At 41.7% G+C, this 13,730-nt stretch overlaps 1 protein-coding gene across 2 annotated transcripts in view; it reads right to left on the reverse strand.

Moving 5' to 3' along the window:
* KDM1A (lysine demethylase 1A) overlaps nucleotides 1-13,730 on the reverse strand; it is a 50,039-nt gene that overhangs the window by 6,258 nt on the left and 30,051 nt on the right. For both annotated transcript variants that reach the window (XM_080921934.1, XM_080921933.1), the window contains 7 exons: nucleotides 12,730-12,811; nucleotides 10,504-10,598; nucleotides 2,907-3,049; nucleotides 2,293-2,383; nucleotides 1,433-1,567; nucleotides 860-933; nucleotides 40-151 (listed from right to left, as the gene is read on the reverse strand). In XM_080921934.1, the coding sequence (XP_080778060.1) occupies nucleotides 40-151; nucleotides 860-933; nucleotides 1,433-1,567; nucleotides 2,293-2,383; nucleotides 2,907-3,049; nucleotides 10,504-10,598; nucleotides 12,730-12,811 (732 nt within the window). The remainder of the gene's footprint in view (nucleotides 1-39; nucleotides 152-859; nucleotides 934-1,432; nucleotides 1,568-2,292; nucleotides 2,384-2,906; nucleotides 3,050-10,503; nucleotides 10,599-12,729; nucleotides 12,812-13,730) is intronic.

The following is a 13,730-nucleotide window of genomic DNA, read 5'->3' on the forward strand; positions in this document are numbered from 1 at the left end:
GTCCTCAAGTATGTTCAATCAATAATGAAGAAATCCTACCTGATCCCAATGTTTAAGAGAGAGGGTAGAGAGAGGTGTGGCGTTGGCAAATTCAAGATTTGCAAAATGCCAGTCAAGTATTTGTCTGTCTCTTGATGAGAGATATACATCACTAAAAACAAAAACAAAACAGGGAGCACAGGGTTAACAAAAACACAAAAGACATCACTGCTAGTCTCAATGAGCTCCATGGATAGTCTCAGCCAGTCTGGACTTTAAGCTGGGGAGGGGACTGTGTCTTGTATCTAATCCACAGAATAGGCTCTCGCCTGTTATTAAACTACTCTGTCCCTGATGTCTAGAGAGCAATGTCAAGCTTGGCTTAGCAAATTATAGTAGGGTCACCTTTGTCTGGAAAAAAAAAAAGCCCTCATACTAAGTCTTCATTCATCACTAAGTGTAAGCTTTGTTTCAGATCCACAGGCAGATAGCATTTCTGTCTACAAGAAAATGGGACAGATGCACATAGAGTATTTTATCAGCACAGTCACTGCCTGACCCCAGTGGAAATAACAAGAAAAGTCCTGCCCACCCCCCATCTTTCTAGTATAAAGCAACAGTACTTATAAATCAAAGACAATCTCCACCTATGACAACTTCGTCTCAATACCAGGACTTGAGAAGGGCTAACTGTAGACACTGAGAATGTCCTCACACTAACATGTTAGGAGACTACAAACCTGGCAACCCCCATGTCCAAACATACCTCCCATTCATCATATAATTCAGTAAGTTCATGGAGGAAAAGGCTCATTGCTTTATTATCTTCCAACTGAACTCAAGAACAAAGCTGAAATTCTTAATGAGTTTCTTTCCTTACCTTGGGGGATTGGCTTCCAATTCTTGAAGTTTTTCTTCTAGTTTTCCTTGTGTTTCAGCTAATTCATCATATTCCTGAAAGAAATTATATTTAAAAAAATAAATATATGTACCTAGTTTATATGTAACACACTTCCTGTTCAGATCACGCTTATCCTGGAAACAAGCTATGAATCTGGGATAAGATGGGCAGGAGTGAAAATGGTAAAAGCACTACAGTGTGCTCCAATCCAAGCAAAGATGCACAGCACGCAGCTACCACGCACTCTCTGCACCTCTCATGGCCTTAGGATGGGACTCCTTGGAAACAGTTCATTTAAGCTTCACAAGGACTCTCTAAGCTATGTATGACTAAAACCATGTTGCAGACAAAGTGACTAAGGAGGCCAAGGTATTAGGGACACCAAGTGAGAAGCACGGTCTGACTTCAAACTCCACATGCCTTACTATCTTCAACTCTCCACGGTTCTTACACCACCAAACCCCTTTCTCACAGCACAGACACTTGCCACTGGCTGTGGCTCATCTCAGGTTCCCACCTATATACTACTTTTCAGGGCAGGATGGCACTGACCTTGCAGAGGGCAGTCAGGTCCCTGTGTTTGCTTTTTACTAGGAACTCAGCTGTAATATCTCTGGGCGGCTTCACTTCCGAGGCTTCTTTGTATTGCTGATGAAGTTCTTTAATTTTCTCCTTCAAATTTACCATCTAAGATGGAAAAGTAAAAAATTTTCATACTAGATACCAATGTAATTTATTCCCAAATAACACATACCCTTGACAGTGGCTCTCCCTGTACACTGTTGTGAAAGATCCTTGGAAATTGCGAATATCCATCCTCTATCATGCCATTTGGGGACGGGGGGGGGGGGGGGGGCGGGGGGGGGAGCCAAAAAACAGAGCTTAACAGAGGTTTCCTCTTTAATTAAGGTAATTAAGATGGATTCTTGTCTTCCAAAAACAATAGAGAGGGAAATGAATATTCCATTTAAAAAATATGAGAAACAACCTACCATCAATTTAAATTTATTTTGGGAAAGCAGGTGTCACTGTTTTGCTTGAGATAAGGTCTCACTATGTAGCCCAGATCCTAACCTCACAAGCCCTCTTGCTTTAGCCTCCGGGGTGTTGGAATCTCACAGGTTCACCATCATGCCCAGCCTTGTTCCTTTCATTAAAGACGTAAAAGGTCAGATCACCACAAAAGGAACCTTATGTGTTACTTTTTCAGTTATCACCAGGGCAGCTGTACCAACCAACTGCAGTTAATAAGGCTAATGAGACCCAGCCGGGCCGCTCGGGCCATGGAGGTGAAACTCCAAAAAGACCGTTCACATTTCTAAGTTAAAGGAATCCCTTAGTTTAGTTTTTTTTCTTTTTTTTTCTTTTTTTTTGGGGGGAGGGGGGTGAAAACAGTGAACGCAGAGCTCTACCTTATTAAGAAGCTCTTTCAATTCCTCCTGAGTTTTCACAATCTTCTTCCAATGTTCAATCTGCTCATCTTTGACATGCTTTTCTTGTAGCCTGTAGGAGACAGCACATACATATGGCCCAGCTGCAGAACCAGCTCCACAGCACAAAAGTGGGACCCAGCCAAAAACCCAAGGGCCAGAGCCCACTGAACGTCTACTATTGAGACAGGGAAGTTAGTGCGCTGTATGTTACCTCGCCTACGAGATAAATAGAACAACATGCATCAAAGCAGTACATTTTAGAACTCAAAGTGGCCAGGGGGATTCTATAATTTTTTAAAATGTATTTATTTTGAGTTCTTATCTATGCACTGGATGCATGCAGTTTCTTGGGGGGAGGGAGCGCAAGGGAGTGTCAGATCTTCTGGTACTAGACTGACAGACGCTATGAGTGGTTAGAGGACTAAGCCCAGGCCTCCGGAAGAGCAGCCAGTGTTCTTTTTTAACCACTGAGCCACCTCTTCTGACTTTAGAACTTAAAATTTCACATGAAAATATGTAAAAATTAGCTCAAATAAGACTTAAGAAAAACTTAAAATCTAAGACTACGCAATCCACAGTTTCAAAGTACTTACTGAATGACAACCTCCAATGCCTGGCCAAGGGATACAGGTTTATTATTGAGGACGTTGAAGTCTAACTGATGACTAAGGTAAGAGGTGGCTTCTAGCAACCGGTTAAATTCTTGTTCTACCATTTCATCTTTCTCTTTTGGAACCTGCAAATATGAAGTATAGCAGAGTTGGTCCTCACAGGACAATAAGCACAACCATCCATGAACACACAAAAATGTTCTACAGTTTAGAGGCCAAAGTATGTATTTCAAAGGAAAACCTTTGAGGACAATGATTTGACTTTTTCTATGAAGTGGTAAGTCCATTTAAATGAGATATGAAATGTTTCAGGCCTGAAATATCTCCTCCTCTCCCACTTGCTCCCTCAGAGCTAGGTCTCTGGGACTACAGTAAGAGCTGTAAGACCTGCACTGGCATTAGCTGAAGTTACATGAAGCACAAGGTACACCGAGCTAAGCTGCGCTGACATGCAAAGGACACAGTAGAAAAGTCCCAGAGAACAAAAACTATGTCCACACACCTGAGGGCCTTAAAGAATAAGAGCAAAATACAAAAAGAAGCAGCTCAAGTTACTGCTCAAGGATGAAAGAATTTCAAAGGACAGTAGAAAATACAGAAGTAAAATTCATGGTGCTGACAATAACACATCATAACCATACTCTAACATAGTAATCAATAGTGCAGTCTCAGCTTCAGAGTTCAGTGTCGAAGGTCTTAGACTATGAATATTTCAGTTACCAGGAGGCCTGGTGCCTTGTGCAGAGGAAGGGAACACGCTGCAGAGCAGTCCTAGCTGACCTAGACCTCCATGGTTTACTGACAGCACTAGTGCATTACTACCATTCCTCAGTCACACCTTAGTTTTGTGCAGCCCCACTGATGTGCAGCAGTGAGAGACAACAGAGCATGTCTAAGATAAGCATCTTTTGCCAGGGCTGGGCACTGTGTAAGACATGAGATTAAAACAGACTTCACCTGCAACAAGCCTAACATAAGGAACAAGAAGACAAAGCACTAAAACAGGCTCTAGTAGATAGCCAAGCCTGAAGTGTTTGGTAGGATGTAAATTCTGACAAGGTCACCACAGGAAGAAAATGGAAACCCTTCAATTTTATACTTGCAAGCACTCAACTATACCATCCCATGAGATGGGCCACTCCTATGACAAAGACAGATGACGTATCAGAAAAAGGGTAACTTTTTCTAGAAGACAAGGGGAAGAGCACCAACGCATCTCTGCTTTGGATCTGTGAACACAACAGATACAGCTGACAATCAAGCTTAACGCCTCAAGGAGTGAGGCAGCTCTCAGAGAATTAGCTACTCCCAGCCTAAAGGAAATCTAAACTGCAATAATCTCATTTGTATAGAAAAAAAAATGAGATAGAGAATCGGGCTTCAGATGCTTGGTTCATGCATTACTATGGTCTCAGGAGCTGGTGGATCAGAAGATCTGGGACCCATTTCCACAGTGAAAGAAGAGCTCTTGGTGATGGTCCTGCTTGCTCTGACTGACCTATTAGAGTTGTTCAGAGACCCTTGTCATGAATCTCATTCCCATTCTCATCAGTTACTTTTTCTCAAAGATGTGATGGCCACATATACAGTAACTTAAAATGAAGTTCTTCCAGGAACTTGCTATTTCTAGTGCAAGCCTTCCAGGGTGCTATAAAAGACGTTGTAGCAGCCTACACTTAGCTCTCCTTTCAAAAGGGAGACAATTGTGTTTCAATATAAAAATCTACATGATTGCCCAATGTTAACAGCAAGACCGCTTTCTTGGAGTGTTTCTATGCTGGTTTCTAAAATGCCTCACAAGAAAGGATGCTCTAGCAAGAGGAATAAACCACATACGCCTCTACCATGGGGCAGAAGGTGCCAAACACAACGCAAATGGGGTAGATTAAAGCTCTTCCAGTGCCAACTGAATGGCTTGCTTCAGACAAGCTTTAATCTTTGTGGTTAGGGTGACAGTCACATAGAAGAGTCCATACTGAGAACCACCCAGCACTCCGGTTTGGTGACTGGGTCTAGGGTGTGTGGCAGAGAAATATTTAAAGGGACACTGTCAAGGTTAGAGGGACCAAAGTGACCTTTGTTTCTTCCCTCTATTTTCTGAGCAGCCTGCTTGGTTTATTACACTTCCCCCTTTCCCATCCACACTCCCCCACAAAAAAACAAAACAAAACAAAAAACCAAACCAAAACAAAACAAAACAAAACAAAAAAACCCAAAAAACCCAAAAACCAAAACTGATGTTTTACATGCGCTTTCAACGACAAAAACTCAAACAGCACCAGCTCAACATATAGGCGCAACTCTACAACAACAAACCAGTGTGAACGTGTGATGGAGAGGATCATTGAAAGGAAAAGATTTATGTGTTAAGCTTTTAATGGGTTACTGTAACAGTGAAGAAAATGATTTGAAAAATTATGAAAAAATACCTTGACAGTGTCCTTTTAATCAGTGCAGCAGAGGGAGAAATAAACTGTAAATAACAGCCCAACAGCCACGTCAAGTTTAGTTTTGTATGACAGCAGTAAAATAAGGCTTTAAACACATAGCATGACAGAAGCATTCTGTTAGCTTAGAAGCTGCAACCGCTGGAGAAATAAGGGACAGACTATACAGAGACCAAAATGGGAGTCAAGGCAGAGAAATGGCCAGGGTCGGGGGCAATTTAACAAAGGCAGGTGGGGGTGGGCGTGAGAAATCACTGAGAAACAAAAGCAAAACTCAATTAAAAAACAGAAAACACAGAACAGTAACAACAAAACCAAACAAGTAAGACTCAAACCAAAGGAGTGCTGCCACGTTTGATACCAGATGAAAGACTGCATGTCCAGGACCACTGAGACCCATGGCTCAGCTTCATGAGGATGTGTGAGGCAGCCAGCAGCCAGGTGAGCAATTACAGCGATGCTGATGTTGCCAGTGTAACCAGAGAGGCAGGGCTGTTCTACATTGACTTTAACATTTCAATTGCAAACGAAAGGAGTATTTGGAAATGGTAAATAGCATAGGTGTCCATTGGCAAACTAATACCAATCAGGAGAAACCCAAAATGCGTTTTGAATGCATTTAAATACTGAATCCACTGTCAAAAGGCCAGTTACATACACTCTGTTTTACATATCCAACAATTTAAAGAACTAGTAAATGACTACCCTATGGACCTCTAAATGATCAGGGTTCTGAATACTTCATTCCCTTTGGTTAAAATCTGGACTCTAGAAAACTCCAGACATGCAGGATGGATCAACGTGCATCTCCGACCCCAATGAACACTGAAGCTCAACACTCAAGCTGCCCATATAGGACCACAGAGAATGGTGACACATTGCCTTAGGGATCATTGTCATGATGCTTTTAGTAATTTAACAATAGGCACTGGAAAAATAAGATGATTAATTAAATCAGTAAAGTACCCGCCACACAACTGAAGACTTGAGTTCAGTCCCCAGCAGTCACATAAAAACATATTCCAGTGCAGGAGAAGCAGGGACAGAAGAATCCCTAGGGCTTGCTGGCCAGCCAAAATAGCTCAATCAGTGAGCTCCAGGTTCTGTGAGACCCTCTCTCAAAAATAAGACAAAGGGTGAAGGACGGAGACACCAAGCTCTTACGTACATTCACACCCTCAAACACAATACATACCTGCACACACGAGTATACACAAGTACACATACACAAAAAATAAATAGTAACAACAAACATCGCCTGTTTACACTTTTTCCTACCAAAAATGGCTAGTATAGCGCTGTTTCCTTAAGCAAGCACCACCTGTGATCTCTATAACCTCTATTTTTTGTTTTTTCAAGACAGAGTTTCTCTGTGTAACCCTGGCTATCCTGGGACTCACAAAGATCCACCTGCACTTGCCCTAAGTGCTGTGATTGAAATTCTCACATCCATATTGAGTGACATCTGTAACTTCCAGTAACTGCTGACCTTATTAAACACAGAAAGTTATTTTTTATGTACTCATAACACAACCATCAAATTGCTTCCCTCCTTTGCGGTACTAAGGACTGAACCCCAGACTATTGGGGTTCACTCAGTCTTTGTGAGTGCCAGAATGGACAGAGCTACAGAGAAACCCCGTCTCAAGAAAACCAAAAAAGGAGAGAAGGCTATAGATGTCATGGGTGGTGCTTGCTTACGGATATGCACAGTTCTATACCTGGCCATTCTTGCTATAGGGAGAAAATGTGATAGGTGGTGTCTGTTGTTACTATTTATTTCTTTTGAAACAAGGTTATTATGATCTTCTTGCTTCAGCCTCCTAAGTAGCTGGAATTACAGGACTGTGACATTGTGCTGGGTAAATTTTGACTAAGGTTATACATAAAGAACATAGAATCACATTTTTTAAACATTAAAAAAATCTTTAGTGGCTGAGTAATTTCTACTCTAGGTGGGCCCTGCTGGCTCCAAGAGAAACTATTTTAGTTTTGTTTTAAACAGTCTCTCCATTATGTAGCCTTGTTTGTCCTGGAACTTGCTATGTAGACCAAGCTGCCTTCAAACTCACAGAAATCCACCTGCTTCAGTCTCCCAAGTGCTGGAATTAAAGGCACACTCCATGGAGTCAAAGCCTCAGGGGAACTATTTTGAAGCTCTTTGAAGAGGAGACTTAGCAGACACAATCACACAGGTAATCCTCACCCTGCCCCTCATCTTCCCGAAATATCAGGCAGGTGTAACAGAACAAAATGAGAATCTGAGCTAGAACACCAGGAAACAGACTGATTCTTAAGTGCTGACCACAGTGACTTTAGGGAAATATATGGGAGATAAAGTTTTCCATTCTACAAAATGAAACTATAGGGCCTACGCAGCTTCTCATATTTCTGCATTGTTTGTAATTATAAACATATGTAAACAAGGTTCTCTGTACCTGTCCTCTAAGTGAAAAACTAGTCTACATACAGGTCAACAGTTCTGCATTCTCACTAAGCCATACCATCGGAGACAGGAAAACATAATATGGCTTTTGACATAGTTATATAAAAGGCAAGAGGAACTCAAAGCTATACAGAATTCTTTCCGAAACTAAAATGCCTGAAGCACCATCACTTGGCTATAGCACCAAGTTTAAATAAGTGGACTTAGGGGAAAAACACACTGTAGGCTGGAGAGATGGTTCAGCAGTAAAGAGCACTTGTTGCTTTTGCAGAAGACCCAGGTTCAATACCCAACACCCACATGGTATTTCACAACCATCTATAATTTCAGTACCAGGGGATCCAAAACCCTTTTCTGTCCTCCATGGGCAGTAGGAACATGTTATACATGTAGGCAAAATACCCAAATACATAAAATAATTAAATCTAAAAGGGCAACCCCTTTTAGACGACATATCCTTTGTTCAAACTACTGAATGCTTCCCCAAAGGGCTAGTCCTCAGATAGGAAGCTTAAGCCAGAACATAACATACATGTTATATATAGTACGGCTGCCAGAAAATGCAGATGTTCTTATGCAGCTGTTTATCATATCCTATACGGTGACAGGAGAGATTGGTGACCATGCTTCAAGAGAATTTGCTAGTGGATATATTATTTTAAAGCATGTGTTTTTAAAAACTATGCTACACAGAAATAAAATCACCAATAACAAAACGCCACACACACACACACACACACACACACACACCAACAAACATAACAAACAACAACAACAACAAAAAACAGCACTAAGGAGGATCGCCTAGCAAATATAGATCGCCTAGAAGCACGAGGGCCTAGATGCCAACCCTGACACAGCAAACACAAAAGTACAAGTGCACTTTATTAACTTGGGCACGCTGTGCTTGGTTACGCGGGCCTGCTGTCTCAGCCCTTAGAGGGCTCAGGTAGGAGGCTCAGGAGCTAGTGACAGAGGACGAGAGTCTAACTCTGACCACACTTCTCTGCTGCCTCTTTACTTGCTGCCTCACTAGTGCCCTCACCCAGCCAGGCTCTCTCCCATTGCTGACCTCAAACATCTCTCCTCATCCTCTCACTTCCCCTGTTCCAAACTGCTCCCGGCCCCCCCACAGCATGGCTTTGCCCTACACTGTAGCTTTCTTCTTGCCTCACCAGGACAAGCTCATCCTTTCCCTCTAAGCCCTCTCCACCTATTATTCACCTTCCTCTGGTCCGGTGTGCAACCACAGGCTGAAGTCCTTAACCGCACCCCACAAGTGTGTTCCCTTCCCCCTTCCCCCTGTCCCACCAGTCACTCCACACACCCTCATGCCCCTGACTCTTCTGTAGCAATTGGCTCTAACCCTTGGCAAATCTGCCTCAACTTGACCCTGTTAACAGATGTCATGTGTGTTCTTTCATTTGGGAACCTAGAACATTGGGGTGGGTAGCTAGGAACCTGAGTTGTAGCCACTGCCGGTTGGTTAGATTAGACATTAATTAGCAACTACAACACTTCTGGGTGACAGATTTTTTTAGATGCTCTTCACCTACCTCCAAGAAGAAACAGGACAGATTAAACACACTGGGAAAATGGGGGTACATTATAGTACTCTTCTTGCTTTTCTACTTTTTTTTTTTAATTTACAAAATAAAAATTGGAGGGGGTTATTCCCATATAAGTACTAGAGTTCAGCAAAGAACTATCTTCAACTTTGTATTTTTTATTGACTTTTGTCAAATACGTTATTAGTAAGTTAACACCTATTATATATCCCTCCTCTCTCATTCCACAATTAATCTTGTTAGATGCCTTTCATGAACAAGCCTTGGAAAGAAATCTGCACATTCTGGTAGACATAACCCAAGGCATTTTCTGAACATCAGCCTCTTTCTGATCTGAAGCCCATAAAACCCAGTCATTCAGGAGTAAACACAGGCATCACCTGAGATCATCACGGTGCAAAACTCAAGAGTGGGGAATCTTACCACTCGCAACAGCTAAGCTATGACATATACAATACATAGCAAACTTTCTTTCTCAAAATACAAAGTCAACCATGTTTACATTCTCATTTCTGTCAAACACACACTTTACTCACACCTGCAAATCAGGTCTGCCACGGGTATCCTAAGTCTGTCTGAGCAAGGCTCGCCCACTCACATCTCAGACCAATCACCATGTTCGTGCTGCTCTCACACCAAGGACAAGAAGCTCTTAGGCCTCTGACCATCAACACTAACTTACTTTACCTCTGGATAAGTATCAGCGTTTGGCTGTTAACGAGCCCGTTAGAAGCCTAAATCTATACACACACAAGCGAAGTGACAGAGCACACAACTAAAGCACATGATGGAGGGACAGCACAGAAATATGAAGACTCGGGTTCAATGGCATTGGCCTATTGAAAAACGTGGCTCAGGCTAATTCATTGTGTGGCCAGGCTTCAGTCAATACCTAGAGACAAAATGTCCAAGCAGACATGTAAATCTGCACATATGCCATCATCCCTTCCTATATAACTCGGAGTTAAGAAAACTGTGGGTTGTTTCTAAGTCTGCATACCCATGCTATGCTCACCTCTCCTCTTGGTCTGCATATTCATATGCTTAGTAACACACTGCCCTACAATTTCCAACTGAAGCAAAGACATTTTGAAAAGCTCTGTTTGTCATCAACTTACAGCTTGTCCATTGGCTTCATAAAGTGGGCATTTTTGCTTGATCTTGGCCAGTTCCATATTTACTTGTTTGCTGACGACAGCCATGGGATTCCCTCCTAGGAAAAAACTCAAACAAATTCAGCCTACCCTTGGAAAGGAAAACCTCAAAGTCAAATTTTCTTTACTCAAAATAAAAACATGCTAAATTGAGCCGTGGTGGCCTGTACCAGCACTGCAGACTTTCAACACAAGAGACAGGAAGCTGGAGTGCTCAAGGGCAGCCAGGCTATGTAATGAGACACCTGTAAAATAAGCAAGGGCTGGGGACAGAACCCAGTACTAGAGCTTGTCTCCCAATTTCAAGGCAGTGAGTTTGATCTCCAGCAGCATTGCAAAAAGAATGAATAAAATAGTTGAAAATGGAGTGTGTCAATTATATCTTCTACTTCAAAAGCTCACAGGAAAAAAAATAAACATTTAAGACCAACATTAAAAATAATAAATAAGCCAGGCACCTTTAATCTCAGCACTTGGGGAGCAGAGGCAGGTAGTTCACTGGGTTTGAGGCCAACCTAGTCGACAGAGTAAGTTCTAGGACAGTCAGGGTTACACAGAGAAACCCTGTCTGGAAAAACTGGTGGGGGTGGGGGTGGGGTTATATTACTCATGATCCTTTAAGTTAATGTTTTAATACAGAGCTTTCTATGATTTGGGTGTACAGAGTTACAGGCTTCACATAGAAGGATTATAACCCATTTTGTGAAAGTTTTAAGTTACATTAATTAACAATACATTGCAAACATGTTATGTTATGATGCTAATTCTTAGTGGATATACATGTCTTACCATATGGCAATTTAGTTTTCTAATGTGGTTTCTAAGGCTGTGCCATGAGAAAAAATGTTGTGTTGGAAATGATCCAAACACAGCATCATTCACTGGTCTGTTTCCTTAGGATAATTTCTTTGAACTAGAATAAGATACCCAGTGTCAAAAGACTTGTATATCCACCTTCAGAAAGGATACCTGCCTGGCAATGTACCTCCCACTAATAGGAGATAAGGACCTGCTATGAGTTGAATATACTTTGCCCCCTCAAAACTCAGACTGGGCCAGGTCGTGGTGGCACACACTTTTAATCCTAGCACTTGGAGGGGAGGGGGATGCAGAAGCAATTGGATCTCTGTGAGTTCCAGGCCAGCCTGATCTACAGATTGAGTTCTAGGACTTCCAGAGCTACAGAGTGAAACCCTGTCTTGTTAAAATTAAACAAAAACAAAACAAACTCACAACCAAAACAACTACAATAAACCCAGGCTGGAGTTTAATTCCCACTATGAGAATTCCCACTTAATACTCCTATTCTGGTATTCAAAGGTTTGGAGATATGATAGATAAAATTGACTGACTCTTATTAGCCTTAGAAGGGTGAAAGGTAAAGACACTCACATATTGTTTCTTGACATGTGATCAGAACCCCAAGACTATTAGCAAGAAGACTATTAGACTGTTGCCCCTTTGGCCTAGTACCACAATTATAAGGAAAGTAAAGTTCTCTCATTATGACTCTTTCTGTCTGTGGTATGTCCCTATGACTCACTCACTGTCTGTGTGTGTCCCTATGACTCACTCACTGTCTGTGTGTGTCCCTATGACTCACTGTCTGTGTGTGTCCCTATGACTCACTCACTGTCTGTGTGTGTCCCTATGACTCACTCACTGTCTGTGTGTGTCCCTATGACTCACTCACTGTCTGTGTGTGTCCCTATGACTCACTGTCTGTGTGTGTCCCTATGACTCACTCACTGTCTGTGTGTGTCCCTATGACTCACTCACTGTCTGTGTGTGTCCCTATGACTCACTGTCTGTGTGTGTCCCTATGACTCACTGTCTGTGTGTGTCCCTATGACTCACTGTCTGTGTGTGTCCCTATGACTCACTCACTGTCTGTGTGTGTCCCTATGACTCACTCACTGTCTGTGTGTGTCCCTATGACTCACTCACTGTCTGTGTGTGTCCCTATGACTCACTGTCTGTGTGTGTCCCTATGACTCACTGTCTGTGTGTGTCCCTATGACTCACTCACTGTCTGTGCTGTGTCCCTATGACTCTGTCTGTGGTGTGTCCCTATAACTGTTTATTGTGAGTCCCTAACTAGTATATTATGAAATTAACTACTTGTTTAAATGTAAGCTCTATCTTTCTCATTTAAGATTGTGTATTACAGTATCAAATTAAACTACTTACCAAGACCTGTTACTACCATGGCTCCAAGATCTGCTACATAGTTTCCTTTTCGAAATGTAGCAACTCGTCCACCTACCCGATCCTGTTTGTTAGAAACAAATAGCCAAAGTCATTTAGTCTGTTTTAAGCAAACTAAGCACACCAGGATCCAATCTCTCATAATATAAAAAGAAAGTATTATCTCAAGTTAGTACTATGTACACAAAGCACAGGCCAATGGTAACCTGAAGTTGAAGGTAAGACTGCAATAAGGATGAGTGGAAGTGATGTGATAGAAAACCGGATGATGGGCAGAAGGCTAACCCTGATACTCAGCTATTCTAAGTGCACAGGATGCACATGCCCACTCAGAAGATATATGCTTATAAACTCTAACACTAAATACCACTTTTTACCTCCGTGATGTGAGACAATTCACTGGTTAAGAACACTGGATGCTCTTGTAGAGGATCTGAGTTCAATTCCTAGCACCCGCACTGGGTGACTCACAACCAACTGTAATACAGCTCAAGAGATTTGATGCCCTCTTCTGGGAACCTGCACTCACATGTGCATATATTCACACCCAGATACATGCATAAAACACAATTATAAACCTTAAGGCAGAGAAAAAGACAAAGACAAAGAGTGCTAATGGTAAAAAAATTATCTGAAATTATCCACCCAAAGGACTGATGGATCCTTTATGAACTCCATATTCATTGATCACCTTCTGAAGATCTATTAGCAAAAAAAATTAGCAAAAATATAGATCAATGATAGAGCATTTAACTACTATGTGCAAGGTTCTTGAGTTTGATTCCTAGCACCAAATAATCATAATATAAATAAAAGCTACAACACCAATCTTACCCAAACCTTACACAACCTTATCCAAAAATATTCAATTACACTACAGATACCAGCCTGGGTAATCACAAATTCTCCAATTCTTTAATCTGTAGCAGGAAATTCCTTATCATGTTCTTTTTAGGTCAGGCTTCTAATCCCAAAGTAAAACT

Source organism: Micromys minutus (genome assembly GCF_963924665.1).
Source record: "Micromys minutus genome assembly, chromosome: 9".
NCBI lineage: Eukaryota > Metazoa > Chordata > Mammalia > Rodentia > Muridae > Micromys > Micromys minutus.